The 20,637-nt window shown below is 41.2% G+C and overlaps 1 protein-coding gene across 1 annotated transcript in view; it reads left to right on the forward strand.

Moving 5' to 3' along the window:
• tln2a (talin 2a) overlaps nt 1-20,637 on the forward strand; it is a 181,542-nt gene that overhangs the window by 100,124 nt on the left and 60,781 nt on the right. The window contains exons 18-22 of the mRNA XM_084065302.1: nt 1,884-1,982; nt 2,985-3,152; nt 4,166-4,300; nt 5,494-5,653; nt 10,126-10,292. Coding sequence (XP_083921428.1) covers nt 1,884-1,982; nt 2,985-3,152; nt 4,166-4,300; nt 5,494-5,653; nt 10,126-10,292 — 729 coding nt within the window. The remainder of the gene's footprint in view (nt 1-1,883; nt 1,983-2,984; nt 3,153-4,165; nt 4,301-5,493; nt 5,654-10,125; nt 10,293-20,637) is intronic.

The following is a 20,637-nucleotide window of genomic DNA, read 5'->3' on the forward strand; positions in this document are numbered from 1 at the left end:
GATATATAGAACTAACATAGTAAACTTTAAGCTCCTATTTATCGAATGTATTAAAATTATTTTTTTTTGCAAGGTTTAGGAAAAAATACCATCAAAACACATGTTTTTTTTTTTAAATATATTTTTGACATATCATTAAAATCTATGTGTTTTGCCAATTGTTTTGGGGTCCCATTTGCGATATCCTCAGGCCCACCAGTTTGCCCTGGCTCACGGGTTGAGAATCACTGGACTAGACTACACAGGGATTTGGCATAATGACTAAAGGGGAAAAAAAGAACTGTCCGAACATTAAACCATTCAATCCGGGAACGCCTTTCATTTTAGATTTATTTGGCTATTCAAAAATAGCAGATATACAAGGTCATAACGCGGCACTCTGTGCCGCGCTATGAGCTTGTATATCGTGTATATCTGTATATCTTGTATATTTGCTATTTTTCGAAAACGAAAAATCGTACATGTCATTTTGTGTGGTCCTTGACATTAGAAAGTTTGAGAACCACTAATATTAGTGCAATTTTTCTTTTAAAAAAATGTAGGATTTAGAAGACATTTGTAGAATCCCTAGAAGCAAAGGTTTGAGTTAAAAATGTTTGCTTTAAAAAATAGACATTTTCACGATTTTGTGATAGCTCAAAGTACAAAATAATGGTTATAGCTAAAAGTATAAAATGACACAGCTATGCGTTCCCGGATTGAATGGGTTAAGTATGCCGTGTTCACTCAGTAGGCCTGCTGTGTATTATTTATTGTAAGAGTTCCTCCTCTACTGGCGGTTCATAAAAGACACGTACAGTAGTTGCTCACGTGGTGACATTGAGAGGAGTTAACAATAACTCAACAATGTGTTTTGCTATCGTGTCACATTAGGGACAAATGGGGCCATTTTGTTGTGCTGTCTTTGTAGCTGACAAATGTGTAGCTTCTTTTCTGTTGCCTTCGATGGTGGAAATATTGCAAACATGGCTCGTTTTCTACATACTGTAACTTAACTTGTACTAGTTTCTGAATAATGCAGGATGTTGCTTTTGGGGTGTACTGTCGTACACTGCTGCTAGTAATGTTTTTTTACATTGTTCTTCATTGTTAATCGTAAAAACGTTCAATACTTTTTCTTATACTTGAACTCTGGGGACTGAATTTCCCCCTGCGGGATCAATAAAGATCTATGTAAGGTTCAATTATTCATTTAGTCAACGGTAAATTGTCTGAAAAGTATGTAGGTACTGTACATTCTGTACCATCTGGGTGAAGCGGAGCCCAGTTTTTGCTAAATTGCACGACGGTGTCGCCCGCCAAACATAGCAGATCTACAAGCTCACGACGCACTGTGAGCTTGCACAGTAGGTCTTCTGTTTTTCTTGTGGTACTCCGCCGTACGTTGAACTACAATTTGGGCTTAAGCCCTCTGTCACACATAGTATTCATAGGCCCCATTGCTAGAACTGCACCCCCTCAAGCTAAAATGGTCGTATAAAATATGCAAATGCTAGTAAGTTCTGTGTAACAATATATTACCCCATTTTCTCAGAGTTAACATTAGATTAAAGAAATATCTTTCCCTCAGGAAGGCATTTACAACCCTATTCATGAGTTTTAAAACCGCCGGCAGCGTGCTTAACAACCGTCTGAACATTTCGGCTGCAGAACGGTACCAGACAGCAGGTGTTCAGTGCAAAAAGATATGTTTTTTTTTGGTAAAATGCCAGTCACATTAATTCAGTTCAAACCACCAAGTCAATACACGAGATTATGCAAGTGCAAGTGAAAATCCATGTCTTTCAGAATCCGTATTTGTGCGATTATACAGTACGTGTGTGTGTGTGTGTGTGTGTGTGTGTGTGTGTGTGTGTGTGTGTGTGTGTGTGTACCCCCTACAGCCTAGGCAGACAGTGCTGACGGCAGCAGGCAGTATCGGTCAGGCCAGCGGAGACCTCCTGCGACAGATCGGCGAAAACGAAACCGACGAGAGATTCCAGGTATGTTAATTTATCATCCTTGCAGCGCTTCACGTATGGTATGGTACTGCACTGGTTCTAAACCTTTTTAAACTCAAAGACTCACAGTTTGATATGCATTAGGCCAAGGTAGATAAGATTAGTATCCCAACCTACACTGTAAAATCTTCTGTATTCATTTAACTCTGAGAGTTACAGGCCCTGTAAAGGTTCATTTGGTTCCTAACTATCAATAATTTAGCTGCGGCTCCCTGGAACCCCCTTGAGGACCCATGGGGGGTCCTGGACCACATGTTGAGACCCACTGCTGTAGTGCTCCGGGGACAAACCAGGCTCTGTAAGATGCCACGGAGTTAATCAAAAACTCATTAGTACAACGCAGTGGAATTCCATCACTGCATTACTGGAATATTTGATAAGATTGCATTTTCCGTTCTGTGTTGAATACAGCTGCGTCGTTTCAAATTGTCACAGACCCATTTTGGATAAGATGTGATTCTTTTCATTAAGATGCAGTGGTGGGGTCTTTGTCACTCTTATTTTGACAGGATTTTGTAATATTTCTAATATAACGATGTACTGTGTATAGGCTTATTTAATATATAGTTATTGAACTCTGATGCCTTTCAAAACATATCTTAACCAATTAAAGGCATGTAGTTGACTTGGGTCCCCCAGGGCTCTATATTTGGTACCCCTCCTTTTTTCCCTCTACACCAAATTCTTCGCCAAAGATAGCCGATCTACGAGCTCACAACACATAGTGTAGCGTTGTGACACATTGTGACCTTGTAGATCTGCTATTCAGGGACGCTAGGGTTCAACAGAGAACGTGTTTTATACACTGAAATCCAGAACCTACCCACTCAATAAACTGCCCATATAGCTCAGTGAATCTGCCTAGCAACTTTCACTTGTAGTTGAGTACTATTTGACCAGGAGTATCTACAGTATACTTTGACTCCACTGCACCTGTGTTCCTACTGGTGACCACATGATGGACGTATATTTAAATGTCCTCAGGATGTGCTGATGAACCTGGCCAAGGCCGTGGCCAACGCGGCAGCCATGTTGGTTCTGAAGGCCAAGAACGTGGCTCAGGTGGCTGAAGACACCGTGCTGCAGAACCGGGTCATCGCTGCTGCCACCCAATGTGCCCTGTCCACCTCCCAGCTGGTGGCATGTGCCAAGGTGTGTGTGTGTGTGTGTGTGTGTGTGTGAGACTATACTTATGAGTATAGTAGAGTAGTACTTGATAAATAAACCATGTGAGGACTGGGAGTGTGTATGACTGTGTGTTGTAATTTCATCACATTTCATTCCACAGTTTTTACAAAATACCGCAGTAGCAAAAACAAAAACACTGCAATAACTAACTTAGCTCATTTTTACTATTTATGTTGAATCTCTATTTGTTTTTATTTATTTATTGAAATTCTCCTCAATAAATAAACCCACCATTTCACCATGTTTAGTTATTTACCGCATCGACAGGTTGCAGTTGCTGAATTGCACGAAGTCCTGCGTTTAGTACCCAGGGGATGAATCTACTTTAAAAGTTTATGAATAGCCCAAAGCCTGTAGATGTTTGTGTGTTTTATGAAGTACGTGTGGAGAGTTGAAATTTATTTAAAAGCTGTGTGTGTGTGTGTGTGCGCGCACGCACGTGCTAATCGAGCATCCCTTGTTCTGTATCTCTTTGCTTACTAATTGTACTGTGAGCTTGTAATTGCATTTACAAGCTCACAACGCGTCACATTGTGACACGTGAGCTTCTAGATTGTATATTTTTGGCACGTGACACATACAATATTCCAAAAATCGAAAGATTTGTTTGAAAATAGCAGATTGTGACACGTGAGCTTGTAGATCGTATATATTTTTGGCACGTGACACATACAATATTCCAAAAGTCGAAAGATTTTTTTAGAAAATAGCAGATCTACAAGCTCACAATGCCCCACATAAACCAGCTATTTTCAAATAGTCGATGCGTATAGGGTTAAAGTGGTCATGCTGATTTTGATGCTATATTATCTAATTTTTCTGGGGAACCCCCTGGAACCCCCCTCATAATCCCCACTTGAACCCATTAAAATCAGGAAAGCATCTGTGTCATTTTAGATTACAGCTAAAACTCTCTCTCTCTTTCTTTCTCTCTCTCTCTCTCTCTCTCTCTCTCTCTCTCCCCCCCCCCCGTCCAGGTGGTGAGCCCCACCATCAGCTCTCCGGTGTGTCAGGAGCAGCTGGTGGAGGCTGGTAAGCTGGTGGACCGCTCAGTGGAGAGCTGTGTTCAGGCCTGTCTGTCTGCCACCGAGGACGGAGAGCTGCTGAAGCAGGTCAGCCCCGCCCCCCGGGCCAGCTTCCAAACACTAGAGAAAGAATGGCTTTAAATTTGGTTTTCTTTCTTTTGTTTAGTGAACGTATTTGCTTGGTTTACAAGTTTGTTCCAGAAAGCTTATTATTTCCAAGCCAAATAGATCTATAAGGACTTATATAATAACATTTATTTACTGTAATAACTACTTTTTGACTTTGAGGACTATTCTTGATTCAGAAGATTTGAATAAAAGTTTGAATAATCGTCTCAATGTAACAATCATACACTTGACACTTGCTCAATTTGTAGCATCGAGCATGTGATGATAATAATGATAATAATGTAATAATAATGATAGATATACTGTAGGACCGTTCAAAGCAGAGTTTTGCAAAAACAGATCAAATTATTTATTAAAGTTAAACACGAAGCCCAGCTCTCTTAACCTAATAATGCAATGCTGATGGGATGTTATAGTAGAGTGCACCAGCGTGATTATAATATAACCTATATCCCCTGTACGGGTCATACCAAAGACTACAGTATAAAAATGCCTCCCTGCTTGGCACTCAGCATCAAGGGTTGGATTGGGGGTAAGTCCCTGAAACATACTGTACCAGTGTCATGTCCAGCGGGTGTACTTCAAGACGCCTCACGCAACAGAAACAGGAGAGAGGCTCCTTCCCTATGGGCCATATGGCTCGGGAACCGTTGGTTCATATAGTCTCTGTTGGGTGAAAACCTCATGTATGTCCAAAACATTTATTTATTTTTCCCCAAACATTATAAAAAATAAATGAAAAAAGTCATTGTAAAAACACGATCTCCTCATGCATTAGAGGGACAATACCAGTCACCAGAAACAAGGACAGGTGTTTTCAATTAATCTATCATGGTTAAAATGGAGTTTGAAGTTACAATGGGTTTGTATGGTCTGTTAAAATGAATATCAAAATATCTAAATACTGAATCAAGCAACTTAAAAACTGTCTGGGGTGCTCACAAAAGCCAGAGTAGATGACCCCAGACATGTTTGAAAGTGAAATACCCCTTTAATGTAACATACAGTATGCCATTGTGTTACAGTTGAGTGCAGCAGCCAGCGTAGTGACATTATAATGTAACCTACAGTATGTCATTGTGTTACAGGTGAGTGCAGCAGCCAGCATGGTGATATTATAATGTAACCTACAGTATGTCATTGTGTTACAGGTGAGTGCAGCAGCCGGCATTGTGGGCCAGTCTCTTTCTGACCTCCTCCAGCATGTGCGTCAGTACGCCTCACGGGGCGAGCCCATTGGACGTTACGACCAGGCCACCGACACCATCATGACTGTCACCGAGAGCATCTTCAGTTCAATGGGAGACGCAGGTGAGTCGCCGTCCAGGAGCACACGCACTGGAAACTGACCGTACATACATGTCTCTGTCGACAGAAACCTTGTATCTCCGTATTTAATTTAACTTTTTACGTTTTTCTATAAATCAATGCCAAATGTAATAGTTACGTTTTATTGCAGTGTCATGCAAAAATTGCACAAATAGCAGATCCACAAACTCACGATGCATTTGCCTCTAATGACAGGACCATAATAGGGAGGCCAAGTTGAAAGTGGTTAAGTGTGTCTGAGGGTTTTATAAACATTGAACCAATGAAAAGCATTAACAAGAGCTTGTGACTAAATAATAACATTGGAACACAGGTTCTTTTTCGCATTTCCTGAAAAGTGGTGTTTTTGCGATATGATGACTACTAGAATGTTGTGCAGTGCATTTTTACATTAACATCTCTGGGAAATGACCAAAAGTTAACCGCATGGCGTAAATGGTGTCCTCCTTTAACTCATTAACTGCCATGAACAAATTAATTCGTCAAATTCTGCAATGGCTCAGCCTGTCAACGACGAGTTTGGATACGTTTTCTTTTTTTCACACAGAACCAGAGATAACGCGATCCGAAGATGTACTGCTCCATTCACTCCCTGGTTAAATTATTACTTAAAAATGCTCTATCTCGGCTCCTGTGTACTTTTTTTTTTTTACTATGTATTTTTGGCAAAACATGCTATTTTCAACCACAACTATGGAACGGATTACCACAAAATCCGTTCCATTTTCCAGAAAATATTCCATGATTTTTCAAAGGTTGATAAAATCGCTCGTTTTCGCTGGAAGTAGTGTACCACTATTACACTATTACTCTGGCAGTTAAAGAGTTAAAATGAGCCGGTCAAGTGCATTTCTCTTGTCAACTCAGCGCTTTCGAAATTGAGAACAGAACTTTTATCGGTAAATTACCATATGACGTGGGCCGCTTTTCATCAGCCTCCCAATCATGGTAAATTGTGTCTGCTGTGTCAAGATTGCTGACCCTATCCTCCACAACAGCTCTTCAACCTGTACCTCGCTTTGCCTGATGTAATAAGCTTTTAAACAACCTTCCAGACGGAGCTCCTGGATGAGGTTCTGGCCTGTACCGCTGTCTGCCTAGCTAGGAGGATGTCGCGTCTTTCTTTTTCAGCAGACAAAAAAAAAAAACAGCTCTAGGCAGCGCTTTTTCTTCAGGCAGGTAGACAGTGTAAAAACAGCCTTATTGTGGAAGGACGAATAATTGACTCTTAGGTCAGGTAACTTCCTCCTAACCCACGCACAGAACCAGTAGGCCTCGCCGTGCATACGTTTTTTTTTTAACTTGTAAATATTTTTCTTACGTCAGTAAGAAAGGTAGAGAAATAGTCTTCCTGTGGGCAGGTACAGCCCTAAAGTTCAAATTCAAAGTTTCAATCGGTTCCTTGCAACCAAACTGCAATACTCTTCAAACAAACAGACATGTTTTGATATCTCACTTGGATGGACTGCCGTCGGTTTTAGAGAAAGGCTGTCAAGTCACGTAAGAATTACTGACAGTAGGAAAGCAGGGAGAGAGCAATGGAGAAACCTGCAGACACCGTCTGGGACCAACGCTCTGAAGCTTATCGATCGATTTGATTGACAAGCTGTTTTTGACACACTCAGAGAATACAGGCTTTGAAGTGGTGTCAGATTTGTGGGTTTCGCGTCACACCTGACATAAACTCCAACGTGGTGTAAAAACAAGCTGATTCTGTGGCAGAATGCTGGCAGAATCAACCGGTGTTTTCGTAAGAATTATGTCAGCTCTCTGCCAGGTGTATTCAGCCGTACGCCAAATTCACCTCGACCCTTCAAAGCAAATTTATTGTTCTTTCTGCGTCTATCTCACTTTGGGTCGCTCTGTCGTAATTCACTCTTGTGTCCTCTCTTCCACAATGTCGACAATCATTTGAAATCATTTGGAATCATTTGAAGATGGTGATGGGGATTCAGAGGCAACTGAGAAATAGGAGCAAGATAAAAAATATTATAAAGAATGTCTCACCAGTGATTTTAAGAATCCTAAGCAATTCTGGGGGAAAAAAATATCAGTTATGAATGCATCAGATAAGCATAATTTTAATCAAATACGAAGTGATAACACAATACTACTTGACTCATTATCAATTGCCCAGGCTTTCAGTCAGCATTTTCCTCTGTCTGCTCTAGCCTATTAACTGACTTCATATCTCATGCCTGGTTCTTTTAGTAATGTTCCATATTGTTCTCCTTCGTATTCTTTTAGGAAATTTTCACCAGCCGAAGTCCAGACTGTCATCAATGAATTAAAAGTTGATGGTGGTGCTGGACTGGATGGAGTTGAAAATCGGTTTCTTAAATGAGATGCCCACATAACTATATCCCCACTTGCTGAGTTGTTTAATCTTTCCCTGTCTACTTGTTGTCTAGCTATTTTCTAAATGTGCCCGTATCACTCTACTTCATAAAGGAGGTGATGTACTCCAGTACATCAGAGTTCAGAATCTCAACAAAAGACAGTGGTGTCTAAAAAGATCTATTGACAGGAAAGAGATGGTGAGAGCAGCTGGGACACTGGGGCAGCTTGTGCTGTGGGGCATCATGCCCACTGTAGCCTGAGGGCAATCACATTTTTTGAAGGGCATAAGGCCAAACTGAGGGGTCACAGCGGACATGGCCTTCATGAAATTCCTGACCTGCTGTCTGGTCTATTTTCATGCAGTGTATTGTTGCGGAATTGTGAGAGGGAGAGAGAGAGAGGGAGAGTGAGAGAGAGAGAGAGAGATGTGCCGTATTTTAAAACTCTTCTTGCTGTGAAGAGCAGAGACTCCATGGCTATAGGGTTAGGGTTAGACCCATGGGTATAAATTCTCATACAAATAATTGCGATTAACAACTCGATTGTGTTTTTGCCATTGAGTGTTGGAACATATAAATCAAAATGTCATTTTTGTTTGCCCTTTTAGGCCTTGTAAACAAACATTGCACAGGGCAGATGAGTCAAATGTCAAATAACTTAAATATACACAGAAATGACGGGTACTAATAATCTAAATAAGTAATGCCCTATGGCAGGGGTGGGCAACTTTGTAGATGGTGAGGGCCACTAAATTTCCACACTCACTCTGGGGGGCCGCATTGTTTATCGGCACTCTCGCCAGTAGTACCCCATTACACAAAAAGCCCATAATAGTCACATGTGTGATAAATAAGGGATATTAACAATTATTATTCGTTGTAACTTTGTTTTTATTTAGCATTTAGTAATGCTTCTATCAACTTACTACAGCTGTACTGCTAAACAAAACTTCACATTCCTGAGTATGCCTTTCAGAGTATTGCTGTAACCTTGGCTTAAAATATACAAAAATGAACACTAGAATTATAATTAATAAGGCTTCTATTAGAATAAATGAGAGCACGCTCTAATGGTGGACTTTTGTAATTAAAATGGTTCATGGAAAGTTGCATGTTTGGAACAGCTGAAGGCAATAGTTCACCATTTCGGATATGTTTAGATTACTTTGTTTTTCTTTGTGATTTCAAAAGTGATTTCAAAGTTTTGATTTTGCCCTGGGGCCGCATTGAGTGACGGTGCGGACCGCATACGGGCCGTGGGCCGCCAATTGCCCATCCCTCCCCTATGGTCAAAACAGGCCATACGTTTAATCATTTTGTTTATTCAGAAATAGTGAAAATAGACGAGCTAACAACGCACCACGATGCGCCATGTTGTTAGCTTGTAGATCGGCTATTTAAGCTAATTTTTTAACAGATTAATTTGTGCCGATTATGCAAATGTAATGTTTATCTCAAATGATTGCAATCAGGCTTAATAATGTAATAATTGTGACAGGCCTAACCATGGGATGACACTATGAATAAATAAAAACAGAATTGAACTGAACAATATGCATGCAATCCTTCATGAATCACTCACTCCGCTGCTCTGTGATTCACCAAATCGTCGGCTTCCGAAGTCCCATAGGACCATTGGATCAGCGCTTCTGGTTTCCCACTGCAGAGCTGGAGCAGCGCCTCTTGTGGCTGTAGAGCCCAATACGGGAGTGGCAGTCCTTTTGACACTGCTCACATATGAAGGAGGTAGCAGGTCTTTCAGACAGGTTTGTAGTGCTTCTGTGGGCCCTCTTCTCATCCCACTGAAGCATCAGGTGTTCTTCAAACGTCTGCAGCCCCTTCTGGGTTTCAAGCCTCCAGATGTCTCTGTTTTTTGCTGAGGCCTCCCATGTGGTTGTGTCTATGTTTGTGGCTTTTAGGTCTCGCTTGCATAAGTCTTTGTATCGCAGCTGTGGCCGCCCTCGTGGCCTTTTTCCCGAGGCAAGTTCTCCGTAGAGGAGGTCTTTAGGAATTCTGCCATCCTCCATACGGCACACATGACCCAGCCAGCGAAGACGTCTCTGTTTAATGATTGCGTACACTCACTTGGTAAATAACTCTCTCCCCCTCCATCAGGAGAGATGGTGCGTCAGGCGCGTGTTCTGGCCCAGGCCACCTCGGACCTGGTCAACGCCATGCGGTCGGACGCCGAGGCCGAGGTGGACGTGGAGAACTCTAAGAAGCTGCTGGCCGCCGCTAAACTGCTGGCCGACGCCACGGCCAGGATGGTGGAGGCAGCCAAGGTGAGCCACGGGCGGGAGGCGGTGGTGTGTGTTGGTGTGATGTGTGTTGGTGTGTTTTGCAGTGGTGGAAAAAGTACTCAAATTCTTTACTTAAGTAAAAGTACCAATACTGCAATTTAAAAATACTCTGTTACAAGTAAAAGTCCAGAATTCAAAATTTACTTGAGTAAAAGTACAAAAGTATTGGTATCAAAATGTACTTAAAGTACCAAAAGTAAAAGTACTAAATATTTGAAAATAGCCGAATAAGTGTAGTGGAGTAAAAGTACAATATTTGCCTCTGAGATGTAGTGGAGTAGAAGTAAAAGTATTGGAAATCTGAAATACTCAAGTAAAGTACAAATACCTCAAAATTGTACTTAAGTACAGTACTTAAGTAAATGTACTTAGTTACTTTCCACCACTGTGTATTTGTATGATGTGTTTAAGCCCTATTCAAACGTATTTTTTAGCTTACAGATCTGCTATTTCGGAAATAAACATAATTATGCCCGTTGGCTGCATTTCCGATACCGAAGGTCAAAAAGGTCAGATAATGGCCACTATATCGGTCAAACCAATATTATCGGTCTGGCTGTAGTAGTGTACTGAAGATTGTTGTCTTTTGTCTCCATCACATACCTGTGGGGTGTGAGGATTGTTACAGCCTTTTACCAGTGAACTGTGGTGCGTTTCCAAATGTCCAATTTGTTCATTTCTTTTTGCTTCAATTCAGTTTCGGTTTAACGATCACATGACGACAACTGGTGGGAAATAAATTGCTTTTGGGTGCAGTCTGAGAGTGTGCTCACTTTCCAACATGATGGAAAGTGTTGTGTGTAGCACTTTGTGATGTTTGTGTGTGTGTGTGTGTGTGGGTGTGTGTGTGTGTGTGTGTGTGTGTGTGTGTGATAGCAGTTAGTAAAGTTTACTCAATTATTGTACCTAAGTACACTTTTGAGGAATTATTTTACATATAACCACTTCAATATACTAACAAGTACTTTTACTTTTACCCAAGTACATTTTGAATACCGGACTTTTACATGTAACAGTATTTCTACCTTGTGGTATTAATATTTTTACTTAAGTTAAAAAATGTGAGTACTTCTTCCAACACTGGTGAAGTTTGACTGTGTTGTGTGTAGCAGTTTGTGAAGTTGTGCGTGGGTTGTGATGTGTGACAGCCAGCTAACAGAGGACTGAGCAGGGTAAGACCAGGTCAGGAAGAAATTATTTTCTAGTATTTCTACACTTTTGCCGATTGGCAGCTTGCTTGAGGCGCAATAAATCCTGATTCATACTTATAGTTGTAGGGCTGTAACTATCCATTATCCTCCCGGCGGTTATTCTGTGGATTACGTTTTCACGCACGTACATCTATCTTTTTTATATCAATGAATCAATGCGAAAGAAATCTATTAGATATTTCTTATAATCCATTAAAACGATTAGTATGATTAACCACTCAAGCCCTACTTAATACTTAATCAAACAATGGTGTCCCGCAAAAATAGCTTATCTACAAGCTCATTTGTGAGCTTGTAGATTAGGTATTTTCACTATCTTTTTATAAAAATTGATTAAATGGATTAGTTTGATTAGCTGTTGCACCCCAACTTAGCTGCGCACCGGAGCCGCATGCTGCAAATAGCCGATCTACACGCTCATTGTGAGCTTGTAGATCTGCTGTTTTCGGCCCCTTCGCGCGCATAGAATGGAAGTGAATGGAAGATGAATATTTTATTTGCGCGTGATCCTACCCTAATAATTATGATGTGATCTGACAGGTAAACACAGATGAAGGTGATCACGTTAATCGTGGATGCATTTCATTTACAGTAGGACGTTTAATTGCCTGATTTATCAGACAGAATTTGCAACTGGTTACGCTCAATTTCAAACTCTATTCTGACATTGCCTTTGCTCTAATCGATTTCAGTGGGGAGGGGGATTCGATTTCCCCTAACCAATCACTAGAGACGGCCTGCATCTAACGTAATTTGATGTCGACACTGATGCGTAGCCACGCCAAAACAAAAGCCATCTCCCCTGTGAATAAATGCCTTCAAAGCAGACTGCTGTTCGGATTTCAAAGTAATTGGTAGTTTTAATGGATTCGGAGCGGCCTCGATGGCGTCGTCTATCTGGCAGTCACCATTGCTGTTGTTATTACTCCATGGTTTCTGACAGCGCTTAGCAGTTTGACAATGCTGTTGTTTGTCCCCGTTCGCGTCACTGATTGGCTAATCATCACCCCTCATTGGATAAATGCTTTTTCAACCCAGAAAGCACAGTTTCTTGTCACGATGCCAGAGCAGAGTCAGTCCTCTTGGTGGAGTGCATGGATTGAAAGGTCTGGACCACCCAGGCAGTACAGGAGCTGTCAATGCTGATACACATTTAACTCTAATTGAAAGAGCCACTAACATAATTACCTTAAAGGAGCACTTCACCCATATTCAACCTTATGTTCATATAATTGATCCTCACTAATGCTTATTATACTGTAAAGATGGCACAATTTCTGTCCACTCATTCTGTGTCTCATTGGTGGGCTGTGGACGGTTCAGAAACCTGGGATTGCAAGCTAATAGAAACTGCAGCCTTTCTCTTCATGGAAAGTTAGCATGCTGAAATAGAAGCCATTGTTCTTGCATTATTAAAGAAAATTTAAATAAAAGTTTTAAGTCTTATTACCAAACTGCCTACCAATGATGTCACTGAGTATGAAGATCAGGTTGAAAATGGGTGAAGTGTTCCTTTTTAAGCTGTTTACCCATCAAAATGTCTGTCCTTATGTGGCCGTCACTGAGAGCATGGTGCCTTTCCACAGCAGAGGAGCTGGTGGTGTTTTTTATCCAATTCCGTCTGAGACCGAAAGGTCGCTGGGCGATGTTTTCAAGTCCATTTTATCTGTGTTGACAGTCTGTGAGCTGTAATGAACTTCCATTCCTCCTTTATTTTCCTGCCCATTTCTCCCCGTCTGGGTTTGTGCCTCTGACATCGGCACACTGCAATAACCCACGGTGTCAATTTAACTCTGAGAGGGTACAAATGGAACACAATGGACCTGGAGGGGTCCATTGTGTTACATTTGTACCCACTCTGGGTTAGAAATGGATATGTTTTGCTATGCAAGAGCACACTTGTTATGTTGCTTTGTGTTAGATTGTTCAATCAACGCACTAATTTCACCTGGGAAATGAATACAATTTGAAGGTAACGAGTTCAATTCATTCATATTTGTTTGTCAGGAAGGTGTTCCGCTCCAGTAAGTATTGTAATAATATCGAAACTCCACCACGTCCACGAGGCTGAGAATATTTTGGTCGTCACAACGTATTTATGGCGGTGGAAAGTAGCTAAGTACATTTACTCAAGGACAATTTAGAGGTACTTTTACTTTACGTGAGAGTATTTACATTTTTTCCATGCTTTCTACTTCTACTCCACTACATCTCTGAGCCAAATGTACTTTTTACTCCACTACTTTATCTGGCAGCTTTAGTTACGAGTTACTTTGAAGATTTAGATTATTACAAAACATACCCCAACCACGTAAGCCCTAGTTTATACTTAGGCTTTACAAGCTCACAATGTGACACATTGTGAGCTTGTACCGTAGATGTAGATTTGATTTATTTTTTATTTTTTTATGTGTGAAATAGGACATTCTGCATAATGAGTAGTTTAACTAGTGGTACTGTAAGTACCTTTGTACTTTTACTCAACTAAACTGTTGAATGATAGCATTTTTACAGAGTATCTACATTGTGGCATTGCTTTGAATTACAGTAATTGAAAATAAATCTGAGTACTTCTTCCGCCACTGATATCGAAACACCGCCACAGGGCTTAGAATAGTTTGGCTGTCACAACTTATTTACAATCCTTGGCTTTCGGCATTCGTGCAGCGAAGTCGGGCAGAATCCCCTAGAGCAGAGGTGCTTGCCTTAGAATTATGATTTTTTTTTAGCTACAGTATATGTCAAACCAGCTCTGTTCCATAATGCATGAAGCAGGGAGCATCCTGGATGGCTTTCCGTGTGTACAGACTCGGAACAGGGACTTTTTTCTTCAAAGAGATGGTATCACCCAGCCACAGCTGGGCTTTGCATTTCTTGTACAAACGAGGTGACCTTTTCAGCGGTAGTCCATTGGGACAACAGAGCGTGACATCCATACGCAGCAAAATCCTCGGCACTAATTTGGCTCCTTAAAGAGCGCACAAATGGAACCAAATGGACCCGTATGGGTCCATTTGGTTCGATTCGTGCGCTCTTTGGAGCAGTGTTGTGCAAGTTAATGAGGATGTGTAATAACTTACTCTTTACTTACTACTCCTATAAAAAGTAATAATACTTATTACTTGGTATAAAAAGTAATTGGCTATTGTTACTTGTCATACTACAGTAGAAAAAAGTGATGAACAATACAACGCTGCATACCTTATGGGATGGAATAGGTATTGTATACAGTATATCTATACATAAAATATGTATAAAATAAATAAACAGAGTGATTTAGTTACTTGGATTAGTAACTATGTTACGACCCCCAGTCTAGGGTTAGGGGACGTAACATGAAATGTAAAATGACAATTGGATTTAAAATGGAACATATATTTACTACTAACACAAGTAGAAATAATTACACAAATCTTGACTGAACTTGACTATCAAAAGAACGAAGCCATAAACAAAGGTTTGGTTTGGTGGAACAACGGAGGAATGGAGTCTTTGCTGCCGAAGTGGACAGCAGTCAGCTTTATAGTCATAGCCAATCCATACAGGGCTCATCAGAACTTGCCAATCCATGGAGGAAACCAATTCTCCATGGGCTGCTGGCAGCCTTCAGTGATCAACAGACTTGACATGCAAATGCCACAGGCAGCTGTCAGCAGTGGTGTCGTGGAGGCCACACGGAGTAGGACGGCGCGTGGCCAGTCATTTTTTTTCACACACAAGGTACGGCACGGTACAGTGCATGCGCGCACGTGCATGCTAGAACGTCCCCCCCCCCCACCCCCACCCCCGTCAATTCACGAGCCAAGTACCCAAATGGCTACTTTGCATAACAGGTTTACACGTGAGTGTGAAAATGTATCCTCAGATTCCTCGCATCTATAGGCTACACGGTAAGCAACACAGCATCTTGGCTCAGTAGCTGCTGCTGCCATTATCCTATCTGCATGCAGCAATGCCTCAGCCACCGTCGAAGAAGAGAAAGATACTCGTTCAAAGCAAACTTTTAGTTTCAGCTCTATAATTCGTGGCATTCCTTGAATTTGTATTAGTTTAAAAAGACTAAAACTAAGCTAAAAAACATTTCCTATACAAAACATGTTTCCTAATTTAAGGTAAAATAAAATGCGCGTGCCGTGCATTTTATGAAAAAAAATCACCATGACACCCCTGGCTGTCAGTCCATTGGCTATCAACACCTCTAATTCTCCGCCTCTCCACCTCAGAAACATAGAATACAACAAATAATACAGAATACCAAATAATGTAATACAAGTATGTCTAAACACAAATATACACTAATACGGCTGGCTGTAACAAACTAATATACTGTTTTGGCTATTTTAATCCCTTACACTACTCGTTACTGGGGAAGGTAATGATATTACTGTAATATATTGTTTAGTAATAAGTTACTGACCAACACTGCTTAGCTAGAGTTAAACAAACATTTAGGAATTTTGCGTGTGCGTGCGCTTGCATGCGCGTGTGTGTGTGTGCCGAGTTTGCAGACATACAGTGTCTCCTTGTATGGCTGTATCACATAGAGTTATATAAAAACTAGAGGATGGATTCCCCACCTATCCATTTCAATGAGAGTTGCTCACCCAGCGCATTACTCCCCCGGAAGCACACTCTAATTCCGCAATTGGGAACCAAAAATGGGCACCAAAATGTTAGGAAGATTTGAGCACCAACGCACTATGGTTTCAGTTGATAGAAGCATGCGCAGTAGTGTCCAATACCAAACTTGGCCACTAGTTCAGACGTGCTTCAAAGATTCCCCGCGGTCCTGCTGCATCCTCCTCCTCCTCTCATCCGTTTCCCATGACCCTCTCTGCCGTGTGATGTCATCATCAGGATGAACTCCCGCTGACTGACATCTGGGCACAATTTAATCTTCACACACACACACACACACACACACACACACACACACACACACACACACACACACACACATACTGTATGGAATTAATAGCACTTAGAAAGCTAATGCAGTGTTTGTCAATCTTAAACATTTTGATGAACAACAATTTGATATGCATTACGCCACAGACAGATTTGATAAGATTATTTTTCAAATTCAATTTTTCAATCTCTGGGACCCAATCTAACATATTTTTTATTGATAGACATGATTTGGTCCGATATGGTCTGTTATTTGGTCCAGCATTCCTTTACTGTCTTATGTACTGCAGGTATAGAAACCTCAACTTACGTCCCAGGTAGCTACCCACGGTCAGTCCTATTGGGAAAGACAGAATATTCATTTTTGAATATTCCAAGTATAAAATAATGGTAATAGCTCAAATCTAAAAGTACACAGCGTTCCCGGTCTTAATGGATTAATACTGGTATGGTATCAGGATTGGTTTTCAAAGCAGTGCAGAGTGTATAGGTTTGTTTGCCCTGATTTTCTCCTCTCTTCCGGCCCACACATTGAATGTATTTCCCCAGACATATCGTTAGGTGGAGATCTCTGATCGTCTGACTACACGAGACTAGGGACCCCCATATAACCCCCTCAAGGACCATTGGCGGTCCCTGGACCTCACTGACCTAGAAGATTTAAACTTGTTCACATACCGAACTGTAGCTTTTCATGAACCCCCGAATGTATTTTGCCGCGGGCCCACATATGAAAACACTTTGTGCCAGGGCACCCCCCATGCAAGTTTTGTGTCTTTGTGAGCTTATGGATTGGTTATCTTCAAATAGCTGATGTACAGTATGCAGGGTTAAAGTGGTTAAACTGATGTTGATGCTATATTAACAAATTTAGCTGGGAACCCCCTGGAATCCCCTAAAGGCCTTCTCTGGGGGTCCACAGACCCCACTTTCAGAACCGCTGCTGTAGGTAAGATACTGTGGGGGAGTGGGAAGGACCTATAATGACTTGTAAAATGCCTTTAGCTTTTCTCTAGTGAAAGTTAAATGAAATAAACAAAACTGTAACTTTGTATTCAAAACACACACACACACACACACACACACACACACACACACACACACACACACACACACACACACACACACACACACACACACACACACACACACACACACACACACACTCTGCAGTTGTTTAAGTCCCGGGTGTATCCAAATTGTGGAGCAGTTTCACTAAATATTTATATTTCACACAGCCCGTTTAGTTGCTTTGAGGTAGTTGAGAACTGGGAATCATTATATAATACAATACGTTGACGTGGGCTTGGCTCAGGCTCAGCCCTCGTGGGCCATATTTGTAGAGGTTTTTCAACCATAATGTTTCCCGTGATTAGCAAGTCACCATGTGGATTGAAACCATTCACAACCAAATGGTTGTAAAGCGTAAGGAATGGAATCTGATACAAGTTTGGGGATACACCATACCGTCTCTGTCGGGTGGAAACCTCGGATGTCCAAAACTGTTACTTGGATTCAAATTCAAAAGTAGCAGATCTACAAGCTCAAAACGCGTCGCTTTGCAACACGTTTGGAGCTTGCAGATCTACTACTTTTGATGTTTTTGAGTGACGCTGTAGTATGCTCAAGTTGGGCGTTAATGCACAAATAAACTAGTTAAAATATGGAAATGAGACGTTTCTGCCCGACAGCGACGATATGAATTTAGATGGGCTACACTCAGGGGTGTCATTTGGGGTCCCAGAGTATGGCCACCCCATGCCTTATCATTTAATAAAATGCCTCACAACACATTTAATCCTTATAGTAATAATTAAGTAATGATGTTTGAAGAGTTAAAAATGTAACTCTTGAGAGCGTAAAATGAAACCAAATGGTTCCATTTGGTTTCATTTTACGCTTTTACGCAAGAGTTAAAGATCTATAAGGGTCCATTTGTTTACCAACTCTCCATCATTTAGCTGGGGACCACCTGGAACCCCCTCAAGGACCACAGGTGGTCCCACGGACCACTGGTTGAGAACCACTGCATAACCGGTTGGGGCATTTATTCCTGACTTGCATCATTCCCGAGTAGGCATGGTGCCCAATGGGCAACTGATCAGGTGTCTTTAGATCTCATTTGCCTCCATCTTATTATCAATCTGAGACACTCTCTCTCCTTCCCCTCCATGATGAAAGTTAAACGAGGCCCTGTACCTTCCAGCTCGTTGGGACCATTAGACGCCTCAATAAATCACAGTCACACAGCCATGTTTATCTCTGTCACCGGGAGACCCAGACCTTGGCCGGCACTAGTTGCCCTGGTAACCGTCAGAGGAAGTTGCACTTTTAATTTAGTGTGTGGTGATGAAAGAGAGATTTATTTCATGTTGTGACAGTTGGGCTTCTACCCCCCCCCCCTGCCCACCCCTCTCAAGTGGACAATTCATCACTTGTTTTTTGATAAGAGGTGCTGCTGTTGAAAAAAAGATGAGAAAATGGGAGTCCGGATGTTGTGTGTTTACAGATTTTAGATTATCTAGCGGCTGGAATATTGCAGGAGATGAGTTTTTACAGAAATGTGGGGACAGGTTTGTTGACTTTTTACTAGAGCCAGGCCGATGGCAGGTTTTTCGGTTCGGTGGAATCCTAGACCACTGATTGCCGACACGTTGTGTTCTGCTATGTTTGACAGATTTAAAAGGTTGCAGAATTGGGACACATTGGCTGCATAATTGTCAATACTGAAGCCGTCAAAGAAGTCACATAATGAGAGATATATTGGCCAAACCGAACGATTTCATTCAGACTCTAGTTTTTATAGAAATATGGGGACAGATGAATGTTGACAGTGTCTTTAATTAAATGTGAGGACAGGAGCTAAGTGTTTTTTTTTATAGAAATGTGGGGACCGGATTGAAAGTGTTTTTATAGAGATGTGAGGACAGGATTGATAGTGGTTTTATAGAGATGTGAGGACAGGATTGAAAGTGGTTTTATAGAGATGTGAGGACAGGATTGAAAGTGTTTTTATAGAAATGTGAGGACAGGATTGAAAGTGTTTTTATAGAAATGTGGGGACCGGATTGAAAGTGTTTTTATAGAAATGTGGGGACCGGATTGACTGTTTTTATAGAAATGTGGGGACCGGATTGGCTGTTTTTAGAGAGATGTGGGGACAGGGTTGAAAGTGTTTTTATAGAAATGTGTGGACCGGATTGAAAGTGTTTTTATAGAAATGTGGGGACCGGATTGTATGTGTTTATATAGAAATGTGGGGACAGGATTGACAGTGTTTTTATAGAAATGTGGGGACCGGATTGTATGTGTTTTTATAGAGATGTGAGGACAGGATTGACAGTGTTTTTATAGAAATGTGGGGACAGCAAAAAGTTGACAGTGTTTTTCATCAGCAGAAAGTTGACAGTGTTTTTCATCAGCAGAATGTTGACAGCCAATAGAGCAGGTTTCATACTGTAGCTAACAAACACACATTGTCACTATCAGCCTTCTCAAATAGGACTTGAACCTGACAGGTACAAGTATGTATTGTGTGGTATTGTATCCGTGAAATGTACACCTAGCCTCTATACAGGTTGGTCCTGCAGTCTGACTTGTGATATCTTTCTTCATCAGTCTGTGTGGAAATGGCAGGGTTTTCAGGAGTAAATATTCTGGTCTGCAGCAGACAGATAATATTTATCACTTGTAGCTGTCAGTCATCACAGCACTCCTCTGCAGAGCTGCATTCATTATAGTCTGACAAAAACCCACTGTGTGTGTGTCTGTGTGTGTGTGTGTCCTCATGAACCCTAGAATCCCTATTTTGGGCATGTCATAATAAGGAGAAATAGACAAGCATTTGGCAAAAATAGACAAACGTTGGCGAAAATACGTGCACATTTAGCAGAAATGCTGCGTAAACATTGGGTGAAAGTAGCTGAACATTGGACAAAAATGGCAGATCTACAAGCTGGCGACACGCTGTGAGCTTGTAGATCTGCTATTTGACATACAGTACAACGGAATATCGTCTGTCGGGTGGAGACCTCATACAGTATGTCCAAAACTTTCTTTTCAGGATTCAAATTCAAAAACGGCAAAAGTAGCAGATCTACAAGCTCAAAATGTGTTGTTTCAAGCTTGCGGATCTGCTACTTTTGATGCCTTTGTGTGACGCTGTTGTATGATCAAGTATAGGGCATTAATTTACGAAAAAACACAAT

The sequence above is a fragment of the Gymnoscopelus microlampas genome (genome assembly GCF_963454915.1).
Source record: "Gymnoscopelus microlampas genome assembly, chromosome: 1".
Lineage (NCBI taxonomy): Eukaryota > Metazoa > Chordata > Actinopteri > Myctophiformes > Myctophidae > Gymnoscopelus > Gymnoscopelus microlampas.